Below are 21367 nucleotides of genomic sequence, written 5' to 3'. Positions count from 1 at the left end.
ACAGTAAAAAACTAACTGCTACTGTTTATGGAAAACAGCTTGCACACAGACAAACCCCCCCCCCCCCCACACACACACACACAAATGACCACAAAATCCTACTATCTCAATATCCGAGACAAAAAAAAAAGGAGCAAATACTGCTCAGCAATTAAGAAGCAACTGAAGAAGGGCTTAAAACGACAAACAGCCACTCCTCTTTATCTTCATTCTGAACTGTATTAATTCTTTACTAATGGTTATCCAGCACAGTATGTGAAGCTGAAGATTAACGAAATGTAACCAGTCTTCAAATTACTTACTCTGTTTAATGAACTACAAAAACACAGAGAAAATGTAAAGCATTGTTTTGTTTTGTTTTGTTTTGTTACGAGTTCATAAATTTCAATATCTGCGATGAACAAGATGGGGAATATTTTGGTGCAGAACATGTCAGATACGTCAAAACTCATTTTTTATCTTATTGCTAACCACTACAAACAAAACAGGATTTCTTTATTGCAGACATTAGACTGCAAATTATCATAAAACTGGTTACAATAAAAGTACAGGAAATGGATGTTTCAGATTAAGAGGAAAGAGAACAATTCATTACATAGTAAAGCTACATGGCTCCTTGTGATATCTTACCTCATTCCCACACTTGTACTGAAGAAGGGTGTAACTGATCAAGCACACGCATAACCTAACACATCCAAACTTAGATTTACACCCTGCAAGCCACCTCTCATGGTATACGGAAAAATCTTTTGAGGATCAGTCAACAAGCAGTGCCTCTTTTTTTTCTTCAGTAATGCTTATTAATTTAAAAATTTGAATTTGGCACTATTCTACAAAGCTTCTTCTCTAATCTACTGCAGTGGTAACTTCCTGCATCAACAGATGCCAGTACTGCAGTTGCTTGCAACGTGGTCAAAGTCTATGTTCGTATTAAACAGCGTTCTGTGATAGAAGCCTGAAATGTAGAAGTAAAAATGCCCATTGGCATTCATGAAAGACAGAAAAATGTGTAAAGTGATGGAACAGTGGATACCAGCACTGTTTGTTGGCGTAACAACGCTGAAGACAGATCATTGGCTCATGAAAAGCAGAGCAGCAGGTGACTCCACCCAACATGAAGTGAGTCGATGACATTATTCATGGTGATCACCAGGTGACTGTGGATGTTTTGTGTTACATTACCTCCCACAGTAATGGCATTGTGATGATGATGATTTTTTCAGCAAATGTGATACTCAAAGCTTTGTGCGACTCGAGTATCAAGAATATTAACACTCTGTCGGGCGTAATTGGCCCGACAGGCACAACTGAAATGTTTTTGTTCCCTCTCTCCCAAATAAGTCAGCATGGGATTTGCCTGCCATTAGTATCTTCCTATCTTCAGGCAGTGTTTACAACACCCTCCACAAATTTTTGCGTGACCTTTGTAGAGAGCAGATGTGACGTTAGTGGCCTCTCATGCTCATTGCACTTTAATACATCTTTGCTTTTGGAGGTGTGTATTTTTGGTTCTTTTTAAGAGTTGTTATTTTGCTCACTTTATGGATGAGTAATGTGAATTTTGTGAATATCTTGTAAAAATATACAGTTCAGTAAGCTTGGCCTTTCAGGCACATTCCGACTGAGTACATAATTATCCTCAAGTTCTCTCTTTTAGACTCTAGATTCTTCAAAGATACAGCTCAGAATTATTACAAATTGTCTAACCCCTGTCATCTCGAAGAAATACAGGATTTGCTGATGTACAGTGATGAGGAAGACTCCATACTGTCTGAGGATCTTGGTGATGAAAGTGACATTGATTCACAAGGTGAGATGGAAGAATGTGAAGGTGATTCCTTAAAGCAGCGAGATGGTGAGGATACTGCTCAAGATGAAGAAAGAAGAGACAACAAAACAAGGAACTTTTATTTGGGAAGAGATAAGAAGACCATGTGGGCCAAAAAGGCACCTGAGGAAAGACATCGTAACGGGATCTTACATCATCACCACTCACCTCCCTGGAGTCATAGGAAATGCTTAAAATGCTACAAGTGCAGTTGAGTGTTGGAATAATTTATTAGCCGATGATATCCTTGCCACCATTATCAAATGTGCAAATCAATACACTGACACTATCAAGGATCATTTCACTAGTGAGAGAGACATCAGATCCACAGATGTAATTGACCTAAGAGCATTTATTGGTTCGTTGTACCCAGCAGGTGCATACGGAGGGAATGGTCAAAGTCTGGAGGAACTTTGGGAGACTGAAGGTGACAGACTGAAAAATTAAGTCTTGTGATGAATATCAAACAGTTTAACAGTCTGATATGTTGGCTTCGTTTTGACACCCGAATTACCAGAGCCCAACAGAAGGAACTTGAGCAGCTAGCTCCTATTCATGAAGTTTTCGAAGAGTTCATGAAAAATTGTCAGAAGAGCTATTGTCCTGAGGATAGCATCACAACAGATGAAATGCTTCCTGGTTTACATGGTTTATGTCTTTTTTTGGCAGTATATACCCTCAAAACCTAACAAATATGGAATAAAACATTTTGGTCTTCTTGATGCTAAAATGATATACACAGTGAACATGGAGATCTAAATTGGACTACAGTCTGGAAGTGGTTTCTGTGTCAGCAACAAACCTACTGGAGTTGTCAAGAGAATGGTTAAGCCCATATTTGGATCTAGCCAAAATATCACTGCTGATAACTGGTATTCAGATTCTCATCTTTTGACTATTTGAAGACAAAAAAGCTGTCGTATGTTGGAACTGTCTGAAAAAATGAAAGACAACTGCCACCAGATTTTCTTAACATAAAAGGGAACGCACAATACAGCAGTATGTTTGGCTTTAATGATGGGAAGGTTTTCGTTTCGTACACACTGCGCCATAACAAAAAATTAGATTCTTGTACATTTGCTTCACAATGATGATGTCACTGGTCCTGAATCTGGAGAAATGGAAAAAAAAAAACAGAGATAGTCACTTTCTAGAATTCAACAGACGGTGGCATTGATAGTGCATATCAAATGTGTGTTACTTATTGTATGAGCAGAAACACAAAGCGCTGGCCAGTGATCGTTTTTTATTCACAATGTTGAATGTAGGTGGTCTCAACTCCCAGGTTATGTACCTTGAAAGTCAATTGGAGAAATTGCAGAGAAGAGTGTACCTAAAATCTCTGGCACATCAACTTGTGCTTGGAGAGCTACACAAAGGAAGTATGAAAAAGATTAGAATCCCCTCCAGCTTGCGAAGCTGACTCAAAAGATTTATTCACAAAAAAGACACAGAAATCACCTCCTCTCCCACATCCCAATATACGTAGACGCATCACCTGCACTACAGAAATGGGTCGCAGAAGGATGTCAAACTATGAATGTAAAAACTGTCACAAATATAGTCTGCCAACTTTGCTTATCTGTGCACCGATGTATTTCCTCTGGTAATTGTGAGAGAAGTTGAAAGGCACCAGCATCAAAACAGTGACTTAAAATGGTAGTTTTTTTTCATAAATTTATTGTTTGATAAAATTTATGTGCTGAAAACTGTTACTGTTCAGTGGTGGATTCAAAAGTTCGGTCATTTATATTCTGTTTCTTCTGTGTTTAATAAAATGTTTTTTCAGCATCCATTTTCATATGTTGTGTTACTACACTTTCCCATGAAAGCCACCTACCACATTTAGGTTACTAAAGTTGAAAATATGAAATAATAGCTGATTTCAAAATCTCTGCCTGTTACGCTCATTGTGCCTGAACACAGGAGTCTCAGAACTGCACCTGACGAATGGTTAACCAAGCAGAATAAAAGGCTAAGAAAAACAATTTCCTGCCAACTCTTGCAGCCCTTCTGTTTGGAGGGAGAGGAGTTTTGGGAAAATTTGTGATTGGAGACCAAACATGGGTTATTTTTCTGAAGCATACTCAAAGAGGTAGTCAATGGAATGGCATCAAAGGAACTCACTGAAGAAGAAAAAGTTCAAAACTTCATGCCTGGCAGCTAACATTATAGCTACAGTATTCTGGAATGCAGGGGGCAAGATTATTGTTGATTTTTTGGAGCAGAGATGCACAATTAATTCTGTCAGCCATGTCAGAACCCTCAAATAGCTTAAAGCACATCTACAGTGAGTTTGCACAACATAAGCTATGGTGGATGCTGTTGTTCTGAACGACAATGCAAGACCACACATCAGTCATTACATCACTAAAGAGATTGTGAAAACTGGGTAGGAAGTTTTGCCTCATCCCTCATATAGCCCTGGCCTGGCATCATTAAGCTTCCACCTGTTCGGGCCACTAACAGCAGCTCTTCATGGGATTCACTTTGAAGATGAGGAGGCCATGAAAACATCAGTGTGTCAACGGTTTCAGAAGCAGGACTGTGCATTTTACGAATCCAGATTACATGCCCTTGTTAAAAAGATGGACCAAACCCATGGAAATGGACAGATTATATTCAAAAGTCGTAGATTAATTGTCAATGTGTGCTTTCCAATCTATGTAGTTGCATTTGAAATCTTTGACACACACACACACACACACACACACACACAAACACACACACACACACACACACACACACAAGAAGCATTTCTTTTTGACTGACCCTCTTTTAAGCAACAGTTATTTCTCTTTCCTTATCAACGCACAGAAAAAAACTTAACACTTGCACAATGGCTCTACTATTTATTGAAACACATTAAATTCCAATCACAAAATATTCTTAAAAAATATGTTAGTAGGAAAATCTATTTACAGTACATCAAGTTAGTATGTCTATGGAACTACCATGGAACTAAACACTGCACCTTGCATACCTCCATGAAGCCCCCTCTTTCCTTGACGTAAGCATACAACCGACAGAGATCGAGAGGATTCTTGGAGATGGTGGGACATGCTGAGATAGGTGTTCCACGCTCCTCCATGAACTGCAGCAGTTTGTCAAGCCACATGCGTCGCTCGTGGTTCTCATCCATCTCATACAGTTTGCACAGGCTGTCTGGTTTCTGTGTCACATAACATACTTATTAGTGGGTTCAACCAATACACATTAAAACTCATAATTTACAAGTACATCAAAATAGTTACAGTATTCTAACACCAATAATCTTAGTTACAATTTGTTGACTGTCAAGTTCAAGTGTAGTTCATACTGCATCTACCCCACTTCCCTATGGGAATACTAAAAACTGCTTTGACATATCTATCTTACCATGTTACATCAAACTGACTGTGATTAAAACTCGACAATTTCAGTTATGTGAAAGAAAGACTACCCTTAGAGGTTACAAGCTACTTTGTCTGTCGTAACACATGACATATAAATTCTCTCACTTTGTAAACGAAGATGGTGTCTAGAACTGATAGGTGCAAAAAACACACAGGAAAAACAGAAACACTATTTCGAAGTACAAAGTGATATTTGTTTCTCTTTTGATGTATGTTCTTTTTATTCGGCATCAATAAGTCATAGCAAAGCCTAATCTAATGTTCGCATTCAAAGTAAATGTAAATCGCGCTCTGGAGACATATGTGCTAAGTAAGTGCATTAATAATCGAAAAGTTCTACCGCAGATAATAATAAAATTTGAAAAATGTTGAGAAAGCAGAGAGTGTTCCACTCTCGATTCAAAAAAGAACGCCCAGCGATCGACAGGTAAAAATTGGTAGAACTTCGTGCGTCCGTTAGAAGATGGATACGCGAAGCATACAAAAATTTCCACCGTCGTACCATAGCGAAAGATCTTGCCAAGAACCCCGGAAACTGCTGATCATATGTAAAATCACTAAGCGGATGGAAGGCTTCTATGCTGTCACTCGTCAACCAGTCTGGGTTGGCAATAAAAGACAGTAAACGGAAAGGTGAAGTTTTTTATTTCGCGTTTAAGAAATCATTCACGCTGGACGATGGTACAAATATACCGTCGTTCGACTGTCGCACAGACTCCCGCATGGAGCGCATAGAAATAGACATCCTTGGCGTAGGGAATAACTGAAAGAGTTGCAAACAAGTAAGTTGCCAGGTCCAGATAGAATCCCAATTCGGTTTCGGGGAGAGTGCTCTGCGGCACTGGTCCCTTACTTAGCTTGCATTTTCCGCGAATCTCCCGCACAGCGCAAAGTTCCGAGCAACTGGAAAAAAGCGCAGTTGACTCCTATATACAAGAAAAGCAAAAGTACGGACCCACATAATTACAGACCACTATCCTCAACATCGATTTGCTGCAGAATTCTTTAACATATCCTCAGTTCGTTGCACGGATTGCCCTTTTTTCACGTGCTGAGCATAGATGAAGGGCAACAGGCAGATTCCATATTCCTCGATTTCCGGTAAGCGTTTGAGCCGGTGCCCCACTGCAGACTGCTAATGAAGGTACAATCACACGGAATAGGTTTCCAGTTGTGTGACTGGCTAGAAGACTTCTTAAGAAATAGAACCCAGTAAGTTGTCTTCGGCTGTGAATGTTCATCAGAAACAAGAGTATCGTCAGGAATGGTGTCTCGTTGAGTGACTATAGGAGGAAACAGGATGATTTACACAGAATTTTTAGTTGGTGTGATGAATGGCAACTAGCTTTAAATGAAGAAAAATGTAAGTTAATGTGGATGAGCAGGAAAAACAATCCTGTGACTTCCGAATACAGAATTAGTAGTGCTGCTCGCCACTCCATATGAATTAAATATCGAGGTGTAACGTTGCAAAGCGATATGAAATGGAACGAGAACGTCAGATTGGGAGTAGGGAGGACGAGAGGTCGACTTCGTTTCATCGCAGAATTTTTCACCTGTAGAGGAGACTGTGTGTGGAGCACTAGTTCAACCCATTTTTAAGTACTGCTAGAGTGTTTGGGATCCACACCAGGTCGTATTAATGGAAGACACTGAAGCAATTCAGAGCCTTGCTGCTAGATTCGTTACCAGTAAGTTCGATCAGCAAGCAAGTAGCACAGAGATGCTTCGTGAAGCCAAATGGGAATCCTTTGAGGGAAGATGACGTTCATTTCGCGACGTATGCCATACTGAGGAAATTTAAAGAATCAGCTTCTGAGGCTGACTGCTGAACGATTTCATAGTCGCCAACGTACATTTCGCCTAAGGACCAGAAATTAGGACTAGTAAGGAGGCTTACAGACAGTCGTTTCTCCCTCGATCTGCTTGCTACTGGAACGGGAAAGGAGGTGACTATCAGTGGTATGTTGTATGTTTTGCCTTTCGACATGCACCATACGGTGGCTTGTGGGGTATGTATCTAGATATAGATGTAGATATCATACGTATTAAGCCTTAGTGATTTTGTCCGTCGTTAAAATGGTTTGTAGATGAACCTTGCGATAGCATTTCGCTGGTGGCAGTTTATCCCAATTGGAACATGGTCACCTTGACGTCCACCATATGTCACAGAAGTTCAGTGGAGCAAAAAATCTAGACTCAGAATTGCGTAGCAACCTTTAGTTACATTATACAGCTATTCGACGCACTCATGAACTCATTCTGCCCCCACCTAAAACATAATATTGCTGAAACCAGTTACTTCGTCACCGTCTCCTACCCCCTGCAAACTATAGTGAAGGGCGTTTAATTGTTTCCTACCAACGAGGTGAAGATTTGCCACTGACACATGCGCCCCTGTCCCCAATAAAATGTACGCCCCTAGTCGCTTACCACTCCCACAACGCCACTTTCCGCCTCCACATACGTTCTGCAGCATTGATATTGAATGGGGTTCCCGTTTGCTTTTAACGCTTGAACATTTCGTCCCCGTCCATTCCGCCCCTTGCTTCTACAGTTCTTCCCGTGGTGCCCAACCACACGACAGTTCTCACGTTGTGACTGACGGCACTGCCTCTGGACGTGCCCTGAGCGCCCACGCCTGTAGGATCGCACGTCAGCAGACAAAATGACTCGCCTATTGCATACCCCTGTCGCTATATCTATCTCCTGATCCGTAGCTAGCCTAACGGCAGCGTTAATGTCTTTCGGGCTACATCACAGAATGCTTTTATACACATCGGACGGCAGACCTCTGAGGAAAGCGTCTGGACCTTTATGCTCCTCGTCCTGGAAGATAATCTTATTTGCTTCATCTCTTCCCATTAATTCGTAAGTATGCCAATTGACTTTTATTATCCCATCGCTGAAACTTTCGACTGAATCATTGTGCTTCCCTGATGTTCCACTCAACTGTTTCCGTAAAAACCTCGCGCTATTCTGTTTTCTACAGCGTTTATTGATCCACTGTTCAAACCGCTCAGAAGACAGTACTTCTTCAACTCCCAGTTATACCTATCAAACGCTTTTGCGTCCTCTGTCAGCCGCAACTAAGCCATTTGTAATAGCTAATCATCTGTGTCCCCCCCATGAACCATGGACCATGCCGTTGGTGGGGAGGCTTGCGTGCCTCAGCGATACAGATAGCCGTACTGTAGGTGCAACCACAACGGAGGGGTATCTGTTGAGAGGCCAGAGAAACGTGTGGTTCCTGAAGAGGGGCAGCAGCCTTTTCAGTAGTTGCAAGGGCAACAGTCTGGATGATTGACTGATCTGGCCTTGTAACAATAACCAAAACGGCCTCGCTGTGCTGGTACTGCGAACGGCTGAAAGCAAGGGGAAACTACAGCCGTAATTTTTCCCGAGGGCATGCAGCTTTACTGTATGATTACATGATGATGGCGTCCTCTTGGGTAAAATATTCCGGAGGTAAAATAGTCCCCCATTCGGATCTCCGGGCGGGGACTACTCAAGAGGATGTCGTTATCAGGAGAAAGAAAACTGGCGCTCTACGGATCGGAGCGTGGAATGTCAGATCCCTTAATCGGGCAGGTAGGTTAGAAAATTTAAAAAGGGAAATGGATAAGTTGAAGTTAGATATAGTGGGAATTAGTGAAGTTCGGTGGCAGGAGGAACAAGACTTCTGGTCAGGTGACTACAGGGTTATAAACACAAAATCAAATAGGGGTAATGCAGGAGTAGGTTTAATAATGAATAGGAAAATAGGAATGCGGGTAAGCTACTACAAACAGCATAGTGAACGCATTTTTGTGGCCAAGATAGATACGAAGCCCACACCTACTACAGTAGTACAAGTTTATATGCCAACTAGCTCTGCAGATGACGAAGAAATTGAAGAAATGTATGATGAAATAAAAGAAATTACTCAGATTGTCAAGGGAGATGAAAATTTAATAGTCATGGGTGACTGGAATTCGAGTGTAGGAAAAGGGAGAGAAGGAAACATAGTAGGTGAATATGGATTGGGGGACAGAAATGAAAGAGGAAGCCGCCTGGTCGAATTTTGCACAGAGCACAACATAATCATTACTAACACTTGGTTTAAGAATCATGAAAGAAGGTTGTATACATGGAAGAACCCTGGAGATACTAAAAGGTATCAGATAGATTATATAATGGTAAGACAGAGATTTAGGAACCAGGTTTTAAATTGTAAGACATTTCCAGGGGCAGATGTGGACTCTGACCACAATCTATTGGTTATGACCTGTAGATTAAAACTGAAGAAACTGCAAAAAGTTGGGAATTTAAGGAGATGGGACCTGGATAAACTAAAAGAACCAGAGGTTGTACAGAGATTCAGGGAGAGCATAAGGGAGCAATCGACAGGAATGGGGGAAATAAATACAGTAGAAGAAGAATGGGTAGCTTTGAGGGATGAAGTAGTGAAGGCAGCAGAGGATCAAGTAGGTAAAAAGACGAGGGCTAGTAGAAATCCTTGGGTAACAGAAGAAATATTGAATTTAATTGATGAAAGGAGAAAATATAAAAATGCAGTAAGTGAAACAGGCAAAAAGGAATTCAAACGTCTCAAAAATGAGATCAACAGGAAGTGCAAAATGGCTAAGCAGGGATGGCTAGAGGACAAATGTAAGGATGTAGAGGCCTATCTCACTAGAGGTAAGATAGATACCGCCTACAGAAAAATTAAAGAGACCTTTGGAGATAAGAGAACGACTTGTATGAATATCAAGAGCTCAGATGGAAACCCAGTTCTAAGCAAAGAAGGGAAAGCAGAAAGGTGGAAGGAGTATATAGAGGGTCTATACAAGGGCGATGTACTTGAGGACAATATTATGGAAATGGAAGAGGATGTAGATGAAGATGAAATGGGAGATACGATACTGCGCGAAGAGTTTGACAGAGCACTGAAAGACCTGAGTCGAAACAAGGCCCCCGGAGTAGACAATATTCCATTGGAACTACTGACGGCCGTGGGAGAGCCAGTCCTGACAAAACTCTACCATCTGGTGAGCAAGATGTATGAAACAGGCGAAATACCCTCAGACTTCAAGAAGAATATAATAATTCCAATCCCAAAGAAAGCAGGTGTTGACAGATGTGAAAATTACCGAAATATCAGCTTAATAAGTCACAGCTGCAAAATACTAACACGAATTCTTTACAGACGAATGGAAAGACTAGTAGAAGCCAACCTCGGGGAAGATCAGTTTGGATTCCGTAGAAACACTGGAACACGTGAGGCAATACTGACCTTACGACTTATCTTAGAAGAAAGATTAAGGAAAGGCAAACCTACATTTCTAGCATTTGTAGACTTAGAGAAAGCTTTTGACAATGTTGACTGGAATACTCTCTTTCAAATTGTAAAGGTGGCAGGGGTAAAATACAGGGAGCGAAAGGCTATTTACAATTTGTACAGAAACCAGATGGCAGTTATAAGAGTCGAGGGACATGAAAGGGAAGCAGTGGTTGGGAAGGGAGTAAGACAGGGTTGTAGCCTCTCCCCGATGTTGTTCAATCTGTATATTGAGCAAGCAGTAAAGGAAACAAAAGAAAAATTCGGAGTAGGTATTAAAATTCATGGAGAAGAAATAAAAACTTTGAGGTTCGCCGATGACATTGTAATTCTGTCAGAGACAGCAAAGGACTTGGAACAGCAGTTGAATGGAATGAACAGTGTCTTGAAAGGAGGATATAAGATGAACATCAACAAAAGCAAAACAAGGATAATGGAATGTAGTCTAATTAAGTCGGGTGATACTGAGGGAATTAGATTAGGAAATGAGACACTTAAAGTAGTAAAGGAGTTTTGCTATTTGGGGAGCAAAATAACTGATGATGGTCGAAGTAGAGAGGATATAAAATGTAGGCTGGCAATGGCAAGGAAAGCGTTTCTGAAGAAGAGAAATTTGTTAACATCCAGTATTGATTTAAGTGTCAGGAAGTTATTTCTGAAAGTATTCGTATGGAGTGTAGCCATGTATGGAAGTGAAACATGGACGATAAATAGTTTGGACAAGAACAGAATAGAAGCTTTCGAAATGTGGTGCTACAGAAGAATGCTGAAGATTAGATGGGTAGATCACATAACCAATGAGGAAGTATTGAATAGGATTGGGGAGAAGAGAAGTTTGTGGCACAACTTGACCAGAAGAAGGGATCGGTTGGTAGGACATGTTCTGAGGCATCAAGGGATCACCAATTTAGTATTGGAGGGCAGCGTGGAGGGTAAAAATCGTAGAGGGAGACCAAGAGATGAATACACTAAGCAGATTCAGAAGGATGTACGTCGCAGTAGGTACTGGGAGATGAAAAAGCTTGCACAGGATAGAGTAGCATGGCGAGCTGCATCAAACCAGTCTCAGGACTGAAGACCACAACAACAAAACAACAATCATCTGTGTAAACGCCAATCTTTGCTACTGCCTCCAAACCACCCAAGAAGGACAAAAGATGGTTCAAATGGCTCTGAGCACTATGGGACTTAACATCTCAGGTCATCAGTCCCCTAGAACTTAGAACTACTTAAACCTAACTAACCTAAAGACATCACACACATCCATGCGCGAGGCAGGATTCGAACCTGCGACCGTAGCAGTCGCGCGGTTCCAGACTGTAGCGACTAGAACCGCTCGGCCACTCCAGCCGGCCCAAGAAGGACAACACATCGTCAGTTGGTTTGCCAGAAAAGGGAGAAATCAAATTAGCGGCGGCTGAATCCACCGATGTAGAAGATAAACTGGACGATAGCCCATCTTCTTTCACATCAACCATTTGCCTATACGTCTCTGCCAAGTCCATTGTTAACTGCTTTACCTGATTTATTAACGTACGAATCACCTCCCGCCCGGAAATACCATGCGTCCTGTACTCTGTCACTGACCTCAATACACAATTAAGTATAATAAAACAGCAACACACCGAGTGACATGGTGCAGTGCTTAACACACTGGACTCGCATTCGGGAGGACAACGGTTCAAATCTGTTTCCGACCATCCTGATTTAGGTTTTCCGTGATTTCTATAAATCGCTTCAAGCAAATGCCGGGATAGCTCCTTTGGAAGGGTACGGCCAACTTCCTTTCCATCCTTTCCTAACCCGATGGGACGATGACCTCGCTGTTTGGTCCCCTTCCCCAAATCAGCCAAAACAGCAACAACATCAGGACAATATCCTCTCACAATCATCGATTAAGGTAAGATAAAGTTCCGCCTTTTGGCCCAATCGTGCCCGACCCATCGCCGTGTCATCCTCTGCCAATGGTGTCACTGGATGCGAGATGGAGGGGCATGTGCTAATCCCTCCGCTCTCCCGGTCGTTGTCGGATTTCCTGATCTTGGAATAGCTGCTAATCGGTCGCGTAGATCCTCAATTGACCCACGTGAGGCTGAGTGCACCCCGTAACCTCCCTGCAAGGAAAAAATCCTGGCAGTGCCAGCAGTCGAACACGGGTCCTCCAGCTGGCAGTCAGCCGCGTTGACCACTCAACTACGGAGGTGGACTCTCGCAAATCTACAATACTATCTTACATCTTACGCATAATCATGAGACTTCAATTCCTTACACTGCCTAGCACCATCGTCATAACGTCGGCACCTAAAATGCTCTATTGATACAGTAGTGACTCAGTACATGGTACACACACTGTGCCCTAATAGTTTGCACTACAAGCACCTTATTGGTCATAAAGAGTGCTCCCTGAAATTGCCACGAAATTTTGACAAATCAGCCGTTCTTCCGACCTTATAAACACTACTCTAAAGTTCCGATAACACTCCCGCTTAGAAATCCTCTGCACGCTAAAGTAGAAGAACTAAACAAAGCAGTTAGTCCACTGTAATTATTCCTGCTAAGTGCTGCAGCCGGTATGAGATGCTGGGTCGGGCTGCCGGTAGCCGTATCGGAGTTGCTCCAGACACGCAAATGTAGAGGCCCGAGGTTGATGACATCTACAGTAGCAGGGTTGAGACGAGGTGGTGGGTTGAGCCAGGCTGTTGACCGGTGGTCGACCAAGAAAACAGCATTAACACTCACTCATTTTATTAGAAAAGTTACAACACTCCTAGCGTTGCTCCGTAACAGTTACACCCGCTTGTCGTGTGACGACAGTTGCCGGCGGTTACTGATACTGTGGCCGATCAGCAGCCGGCTTAACGTCAACAGTAGAGCAGGACTGACTCTGGTAACCTGCGGCAGCTCGTACACCGTCTCTGCAGGTCAGGGCAGTAGCCCAGACAATGAAGACCAAACAAGGTGAAGTAGACGCAATTTTTTACGGTGGTAGGAGTTTCACGACAACGTACTAAAACTCCACATTAATGGCGTGTAAGGGTGGGGGTGGGGGGGCATTTATAGGTCACTTTATTAAGTTTTTCTCGAATAATTCATAAACCGCAGCTTCTAGCGAAAATTATTCCCAGTACAAATTGAAACTACATTAAATTTCGTACAAAAACGGTATTATATGTTTTTTCTTTAGAGCTAACATTTTCGGCGTTGCAGGGGATGGAAAAGCTGAAGATTATTAAAAATACTGTTTTCATGGTAAAAAATTACTGTTTACTGTTAAATAAGGTGGGGTAAGAACAAAAATATTAAATTTGTGTCCCACGTTTAAGTGCAGTAGCGATGCAATAAGGGATAAATTGTGTTCTATGGGTGTAAGAGAGTGGGGAGGCATAGGTAGAGGACAGAAGTGCAAGGGAAGTAGGCTGCCGAATTGTAGTCATGCACTTCTCTCCTTCATATGTCTGCGAAACGAAGAGCGAGTGGTGACTTCCCACCACTCTATGTAACTCGCCACCTCACAAGAAGCAACTATAGGGTGTTTCACAACGTTATACTACAATTGCCCTCCACAGGATGGTGTGTTTATTTTCCACAAAAGTGTGTTACACTACATGGGATACAGTTATGAGTTACTGTGCCACTAATACTAACGCAGAAACGCTTACGCTTTGCCAGTGATTAGTATGGCGGGCTGCAGAGGGTCTAAATAAGTTTGTGAAACACCCAGTAGTTGCTTCTTGTGATGTAGCGAGTGGAAATCACCTGTTCTGTCTTCAGGAGGGAACGGCATGACCACAGTCTGGCGAACTATCTTCCCTCGCACTTCTATCTTCACCCTCTCCACCCTGTTACACACTCGAGTATAATTTATGCCTCAGTAGGCTCTAAGATACTTATACGTGGTACAGACATTTAACATTTCATCTTAATCTACTTCATCTAACAACAGGCATTAATTTGATACCATCAGAACACTACTTTTAATAAACTGCGGGTTTTCCATCCCTCAGCAACGCCGAAACTATTGGTCGTAGAGGAAATACGAATAGTACGTTTTTTATTTTAATTTTTTACTGGGAAACAGTCTTGCTAGAAGCTATGGTTTTTGAGTCATTCAAACAAAACCTAAAAAAAGTTACATTTAACCCCCTCCCCCCCCCCCAACCACCACGCTCACACCCAACTGGTGGGGATTTATAGTATGTCGTTAATGACACTTCCTCATACAACTATACAAAATTTTGTGTCTATGTTTTTATTCTCGTAATTTTCCTTCATTGACCACAGGGCGCGCCTGTAGACAGGGTAGTCCGCCATGGTTCTTGTAGCGGATGACAGCTCACATCGGTAGTGTTCGCCATTCCTAGCGGAGGCGTACAGCGCAAGTACAGGCTGATGTCGGCTGTACAACTCCGGTCACGAACGGCTGACCTCCGAGGCAGAAATCCAGCTACTGCCGAAGTGAACCCGAGGTGGTCCACCAGTGGAAGGTGCCAACTTCACGGGAGTAGACTTAGAGCCAGTAGTCGGCTCGTCGACCATGTCACCCTGTTGCCTGATATCAACCTACAGCCGTAGTAGGTGCTGCGAGACTCCGATTATCTCTACTGGAAATAATGGGTATCTATACAGGTTTGGTGTCCAATAGTGCCGGGGCATTGCTTCTAAACACGTACCCCAAGACAGTGTTGCGGCCAGAATGTGGGCAACTGGCCTGCGACTTCCGTGGTCGCCCTGCCATTCTGCTTCGCCGACAGTACTGCGAGTACTGGCCTCTGACACGCAATGTGGAAACCAGAGGGTGTTACTGCCGCATCTCATGCAATGGTGTTTTGGTTCGCTCCGTGCCGAGTGGCGGTCGCGGCCTCCTTACAACAGCTGCGGCAATTCCGCTTAGTAGCACCGAAAACTAGTGGCGGCGGTATGAGACAGAGCACAAGCTCGGAATACGAAAGGATGATGAAGGAAATCGGCCATGGCCATTTCAAAGGAACTAGCTAGGCATTTTGCCGGAGAAGTTTAGGGATATCAGTAAAAACCTAAATCTGGGTGAGCGGACGGGGATTTGAACTGTCGTCCTCTAGAATGCGAGTCCATTGTGCTAATCACTGCGCCATCTTTCTCGGTCCAGATGATACGAGAGGACTTCAGAATGTAAGTTATACGTTATTATGGCAGGCAAAGAAACTTTTATTGAATGCTGTACTACTCTTTAAAATGGCAGACATACGTGACACTTGTTTTCGACATAGTCACCAGCTCTTTGTAAAACAACGATCGGATGTTCAACCAATCGTTCAGCGCCTCGACGATCCATCCCTTGCTGAGGCAGTCATTCGAGAACCACTGTGTGAACGTCCTCATCGTCGGAAAATTTGTAACTGCTGTGAATCACTTTCTCGATTGACTGAAAATTTCCGTCTGTGGCCCATATCGATGGTCTTCCTTCCCGTTCAGCATGACCCATGTCTGTGCGCCGTTGTCAGATTACCAGCTCTGTTTCACTATGGCTGGACGTGACATCGCATTTAGTTTAAATACCGCCAGAATTTCACGGTGACCCTGTGAATCATTTAGATGTTTCACCTATAAGAATTGTATATCTAAATTGTACACGTTTTCAACGTGAAATTCTGGCGCTCACTTACGCCCTGGAGTTCGTTTCCAACTGCCGCTCCCACAGTGTGATGCACACCGCAGCACTGCCACTGCAGCAGACCAAGAACATGTGCTCTCTTCTCAGAGTGCGCCACTCGTGCTGCGTAATGATCTTAGCCTGGGACGACGCGTGTAACTCTTTCAAGTCCCCTGACACTACGCGCTACGCCACGGAATCTCAAAGAGCGGAGCGAAGGAAAGTTGCAGTTATTTTGAACATAATTGAATCTACGTTTACGTTATTTTGTGCTCCATTTATCAAATTTTGTTGGTGGTAGCGTAGTTAATTTTAGCCTCCCATCAAATCTAACCTGAATGCCAGCAAATATTTAAAAGTATGAGCGAGTGATGACAGGCAGTGAGCGAGAATAGGCTTCTCATTTAAGGATAATCACGGTTAGTTCAAATATATGCTTACTTCTTAGTCGGAATTATAGCAGTTCCAGCTTCGACACATAGGTAGAACATTAAATAATTAATTTTTCACCTGCTCTCATATCCTCTCTCCATCGTCGTTATAGTATCCGAACAAATTAGTACTAGGAGTTAGTTACTACTGAAATGTTCAGTTACTGCTACCTGGAGTCCCATGTAGCGTACTGATATCATTACAGTTGTAACAACGATGCAGTCACAGATATTTAAAGAACGCGCACTCGCTTGCCATGATCCCAAATGCACTTGACGCTTGTTATCAATCCTGCCGCTTTTCACGTAATGTAGTGAGGTCTAACAAACTAGGTCAGTGCTATACGGTGCATTTGTGTAACTCCGTTTAATATACAGGGTGACCTAAAAGTTTGTTAACATTTTAAAACCCGCTAATTCAGGGAATAATGTAGATAGGGAGGTAAAAATTGATATACATGCCTGAAATGACATGGTGTTTCACTGAAACCAAAAACGAGTGCAAAAACTGGCTAACAGACAATGCTGGACAGTAAAATGTCAGTGTCGCCGCATGAGAATCGTGTATAAAATGAGCTGTAATGAGAGAAGGTTTATAAACACGTGCTGGAAGGTACGACCTTTATTCAGTATGGCGCTCCTCTCCATATTGCTATGCTTGTGAAAGACGTCTTGTGTACATCGCTTGGTGAGGATCGAATGCTGCGTTGTCACGTCCGTCATCCTTGACCTCCCAAGTCCCCAGCCCTTAATCCGTGTCATTATTGATTGTGGGGTCATCTGCAGTCGCAAGCCTACCACGATCATCCGATTTCATTAGGAATGCTAAAAGAAAACATCCGACGGCAGTTTCTCACCATACCTACTGTTCAGTGCTGTTCACAACATTGTCGCTCCACTACAGGTATTGTTGATGAATGACAGCCGATATGTTGAGCATGTGTTACAAAAAGCACCGTCTTTCCCAAAAATCAATTTTTATGCTAATTATTACTTTTGTATACACGTCAAAAACAGTTTTGCATCACCCCGATTCCAGGAACTCCTGAAGATAGACGTTGACTGTGGTTATTGTATCACACACACAGTCCCTTTGACTGTCACTAAACCCACCCGAAGATGTAAACAACCATGCATGAGCAGCGCCTATTAGACGGAGGGGGTCCGACAGCCGATCAGTTCCACTCATTACACCAGGAAGGAGGTACACAGCACGTGTTGTCTGTAGTTCAACCGTACCTAGACGGTCAATACCGCGGTTCGATCGCTTCTGCATTGTTACTTTGTGCCAGGAAGGGCTCTCAGCAAGGGAACTGTCCAAGCGTCTCGGAGTGAACCAAAGTGATGTTGTTTGAACATGGAAGAGATACAAAGAGACAGGAACTATTGATGACATGCCTCGCTCAGGCCACCCAAGGGCTGCTACTGCAGTGGATGATCGGTACCTACGGATTATGGCTCGGAGGAATCCTGACAGCAACGTCAGAATGTTGAATAATGCAGCCACAGGACGTCGTGTTACGACTCAAACTGAGCGCAATAGGCTGCATCATGCGTAACTTCACTCCCGACGTCCAAGGCGAGATCCATCTGTGCAACCACGACACCATGCAGTACGGTATAGATTTGCCCAACAACATTCCGAAAAGGCCGCTCAGGATCGGCATCGCGTTCTCTTCAACGATGAGTGTCGCATGTGCCTTCAATCAGACAATCATCGGAGACGTGTTTGGAGGCAACTCGGTCACGCCAAACGCCTTAGACACACTGTCCAGCGAGTGTAGCAAGGTGGAGGTTCCCTTCTGTTTTGGGATGGCATTATGTGGGACCGACGTACGCCGCTGGTGGTCATGGAAGGCACCGTAACGGAAGTACGATACGTGAATGCCATCCTCCGACCTATAGTACAACTATATCAGCAGCATATGGGTGAGGTATTCGTCTTCATGGACGACGATTAGCGCCCCCGTCGTGCACATCTTGTGAATGACTTCCTTCAGGATAACAACATCTCTCGACTAGAGTGACCAGCATGTTCTCCAGACATGAACCCTATCGAACATACCTGGGATAGATTGAAAAGGGCTGTTTATGAACGACGTGAAGCACTCTGAGGCATCTACTTTGAATCGCCGTTGAAGAGTGGGACAATCTGGACCAACAGTGCCTTGATTAACTTGTGGATAGTATGGCACGACGAATACAGGCATGCATCAATGCAAGAGGACGTGCTACTGGGTATTAGGGGTACCGACGTGTACAGTAATCTGGACCACCACTTCTGAAGGCCTCGCTGTATGGTGGTGCAATATGCAATGTGTGGGTTTCATGAGCAATAAAAATGGCGGAAATGATGTTTATGTTTATCTGTATACCAATTTTCTGAACAGGTTCCGGAACTCTCGGAACCGAGGTGAAGCAAAATTTTTTTGATGTGTTTATTATGTGAAACGCCATGCGCTGGTGATTTGCTGAACTTTTTTGGTTTCAAGAAAACCCCATCTAATTCCAAGCATGTGTGTATATTTTTACCTCTCTGTCTACATTTCCCCGCGAAGTATTGAATTTTCTAATTTTAACTGACGTTTGGATCACCCCGTACAAACAACAGACATTGTCTTGCGTACGTATCACTTACTGTCGCCAAGTGGGGTATTTTTATTTCAAAGCAACAGTTCCATTTTGTACCCGTGCGAATTGGCATCACCATTTGTCTATATTATCTCGAGATAAATAGCTCTGTCTTTTATACGTGCAACTTATTACCGCAACTTGTGGTCTCGTCAAGGAACAATAGATTCCACGTCTTTCCCATACGATATTACTTCTGTTGCAGGAGATGTTCAGTCATATAAATAATGGAACTGGTAGAGATTTTTATTGTGCATTCGTTGTCCGAGCATACAGCAAATGTTCCCTCTGGCAATGCTAACACATGATAGGCAGAGATCGGCAGTACGCATTTAGCCGACTGCGTGCTGTGTTGCAGCCCGAGGTCGTCGCACTCTGCGCTGCACCAGGTGACGCGGATGATGGACGCGATGACGCTGCTGGAGCCGTTCGCCTTCACCAAGATGACGACGACGCGCTGGCAGTCGCACGCGCCGCCCCCGCAGCCACAGCGCCGGACAGCCGCCACGCAGCACCCGCAGCCCGCTCACCGCCCACGCGCCCGCCTGCACAGGAACAAGTCACCCGCCACAGGTCAGTCGCTCGCAAACCGCCTACCCTCACTTTGTGGCTGTGGCGGTTTGTCAACGGGTACCGTACAATATTTACGTACACTATATGATCAAAAGTATCCAGACACCTATTAGTGGACGTTAATAAGGGGTGCGTGCTTCCTTCGCCTTTATAACGACTTCAGTTCTGCTGGGGACACGTTCAATGACGTGTCTCAATGACTGTGGAGGAATGGCATTCTTCCTCGAGAGTCGAAACCAGAGATGGTAGTGATGTTGGATGCTGGGGTCTGGAGTAAAGTTGACGTTCTGACTCACGCTAAAGGTTTTTCTTTGCGTTCATGCCGGCACTCTAAGCAGGCCACTCCATTTTAGGCATATTATTGGCCACAAAACATTATCTCACAGATGCTGCTTTACGACAGGGAACATTGTCCCGCTGGCATAAACCAGGATTGTCTCCGAAGTGTTCCACTGCTGTACGCAGTACAGCGCTTTCTTAAGTGCAGTAAGGAAGCCACATCCTAGCCACGAAAAATGCACCCATACGGCCATCTGTAACCGTATTTCACCGTAGGCACTATATATCATGGCAAGCAACGTTCTGTAGGCACTCAACAAACTAAAACCTCTCTATCGGATTCTCGATGGGTGTAGCGTGATTCATCACTCAAAATCACTCGTTTCCAACAACTCACTCTTCAGTGGCGTCGCACTTTACATCACTACAAGTGTCTCTTTGCGCTGACTACAGAAATTTGTGACTTAACAGGAATTATTCCATAAGAGTACGCCATTCTTTTCGACTCCTTATGCAGTCATTATGCTAGATGCACTGAGATTCGTGAGTAATTTTTACCGCTGATTTCATACGACTTTTTACAATCAGCCTACCCCAGTGCTCGACGGTCCCTGTTGGTCGATACATTGAGTCTGCATGGTCTTGGTTTAGCTGTTGTTGTTCCTTTGCATTTCCACTTCACAATCGCGTCACCAGTCGACTTGTGAAGCTTTAGAACGGCCGAAATATCCGTGATGGATTCATTACTTAGGTGACATGCAGTGACTATACAGTCCATGTTCGAAGTCACTAAGCTCTCCTGACCGACCCATTCTGCCGTTACTACTCCTCTACTGACAACACACTCCACACCTCCGTTTCTACTGGCGGATCCGCCTCACGTGACATCCAGTGGTCAGTTCCGTATTATATAAGGGTAACCGTATACTTCTGCTCAAATAGTGAATGTTGATACTACAGCTATGAGTTGGCCATTTGTTTTCCCTGGAACATTTTTCATGAAATCTCCAGTCACAGCCTTCGCTCTATGAATGATAGTATGCTGGAATAAAAGAGAAGAGGGTGAGCGCTTGTGATCCCCCGTCTTCGAGTTCATTAAAAATTTTGTATCTGCTCCAGCGCGTGGATCTGCTCCTGTGAACCGCTTCTGCAAAAAAGGCCGAGAGTAAAGGACGCGAGTAGGAGCAGGAAAGGGTGAAGTACTTCGGTACTGCGTGTAAATTTAAAGCACCTTTACTATAGGAAGAATATGAATACTTAAATTGTTACTTAACTTTGGCG

At 43.5% G+C, this 21367-nt stretch overlaps 2 protein-coding genes across 2 annotated transcripts in view; one reads left to right on the top strand and one right to left on the bottom strand.

The window, feature by feature from the left end:
* The window catches only part of LOC124722348 (trithorax group protein osa-like), a 62758-nt gene extending 47904 nt beyond the window's left edge, over positions 1-14854 (bottom strand). Inside the window, exons 1-2 of the mRNA XM_047247521.1 lie at positions 14765-14854; positions 4812-5000 (exon numbers count right to left, since the gene is read on the bottom strand). Coding sequence (XP_047103477.1) covers positions 4812-5000; positions 14765-14854 — 279 coding nt within the window. The remainder of the gene's footprint in view (positions 1-4811; positions 5001-14764) is intronic.
* Positions 1-21367, top strand: part of LOC124721751 (katanin p60 ATPase-containing subunit A-like 1) — a 203053-nt gene that overhangs the window by 67079 nt on the left and 114607 nt on the right. The window contains exon 3 of the mRNA XM_047246853.1: positions 19593-19807. Within this exon, the coding sequence (XP_047102809.1) occupies positions 19633-19807 (175 nt within the window). The 5' untranslated portion in view covers positions 19593-19632. The remainder of the gene's footprint in view (positions 1-19592; positions 19808-21367) is intronic.

This window comes from Schistocerca piceifrons, chromosome X (assembly GCF_021461385.2).
Source record: "Schistocerca piceifrons isolate TAMUIC-IGC-003096 chromosome X, iqSchPice1.1, whole genome shotgun sequence".
Classification (NCBI taxonomy): domain Eukaryota; kingdom Metazoa; phylum Arthropoda; class Insecta; order Orthoptera; family Acrididae; genus Schistocerca; species Schistocerca piceifrons.
The sequence above is the reverse complement of the archived record's forward strand: the minus strand, read 5'-3'. Positions and strand labels throughout refer to the sequence as shown.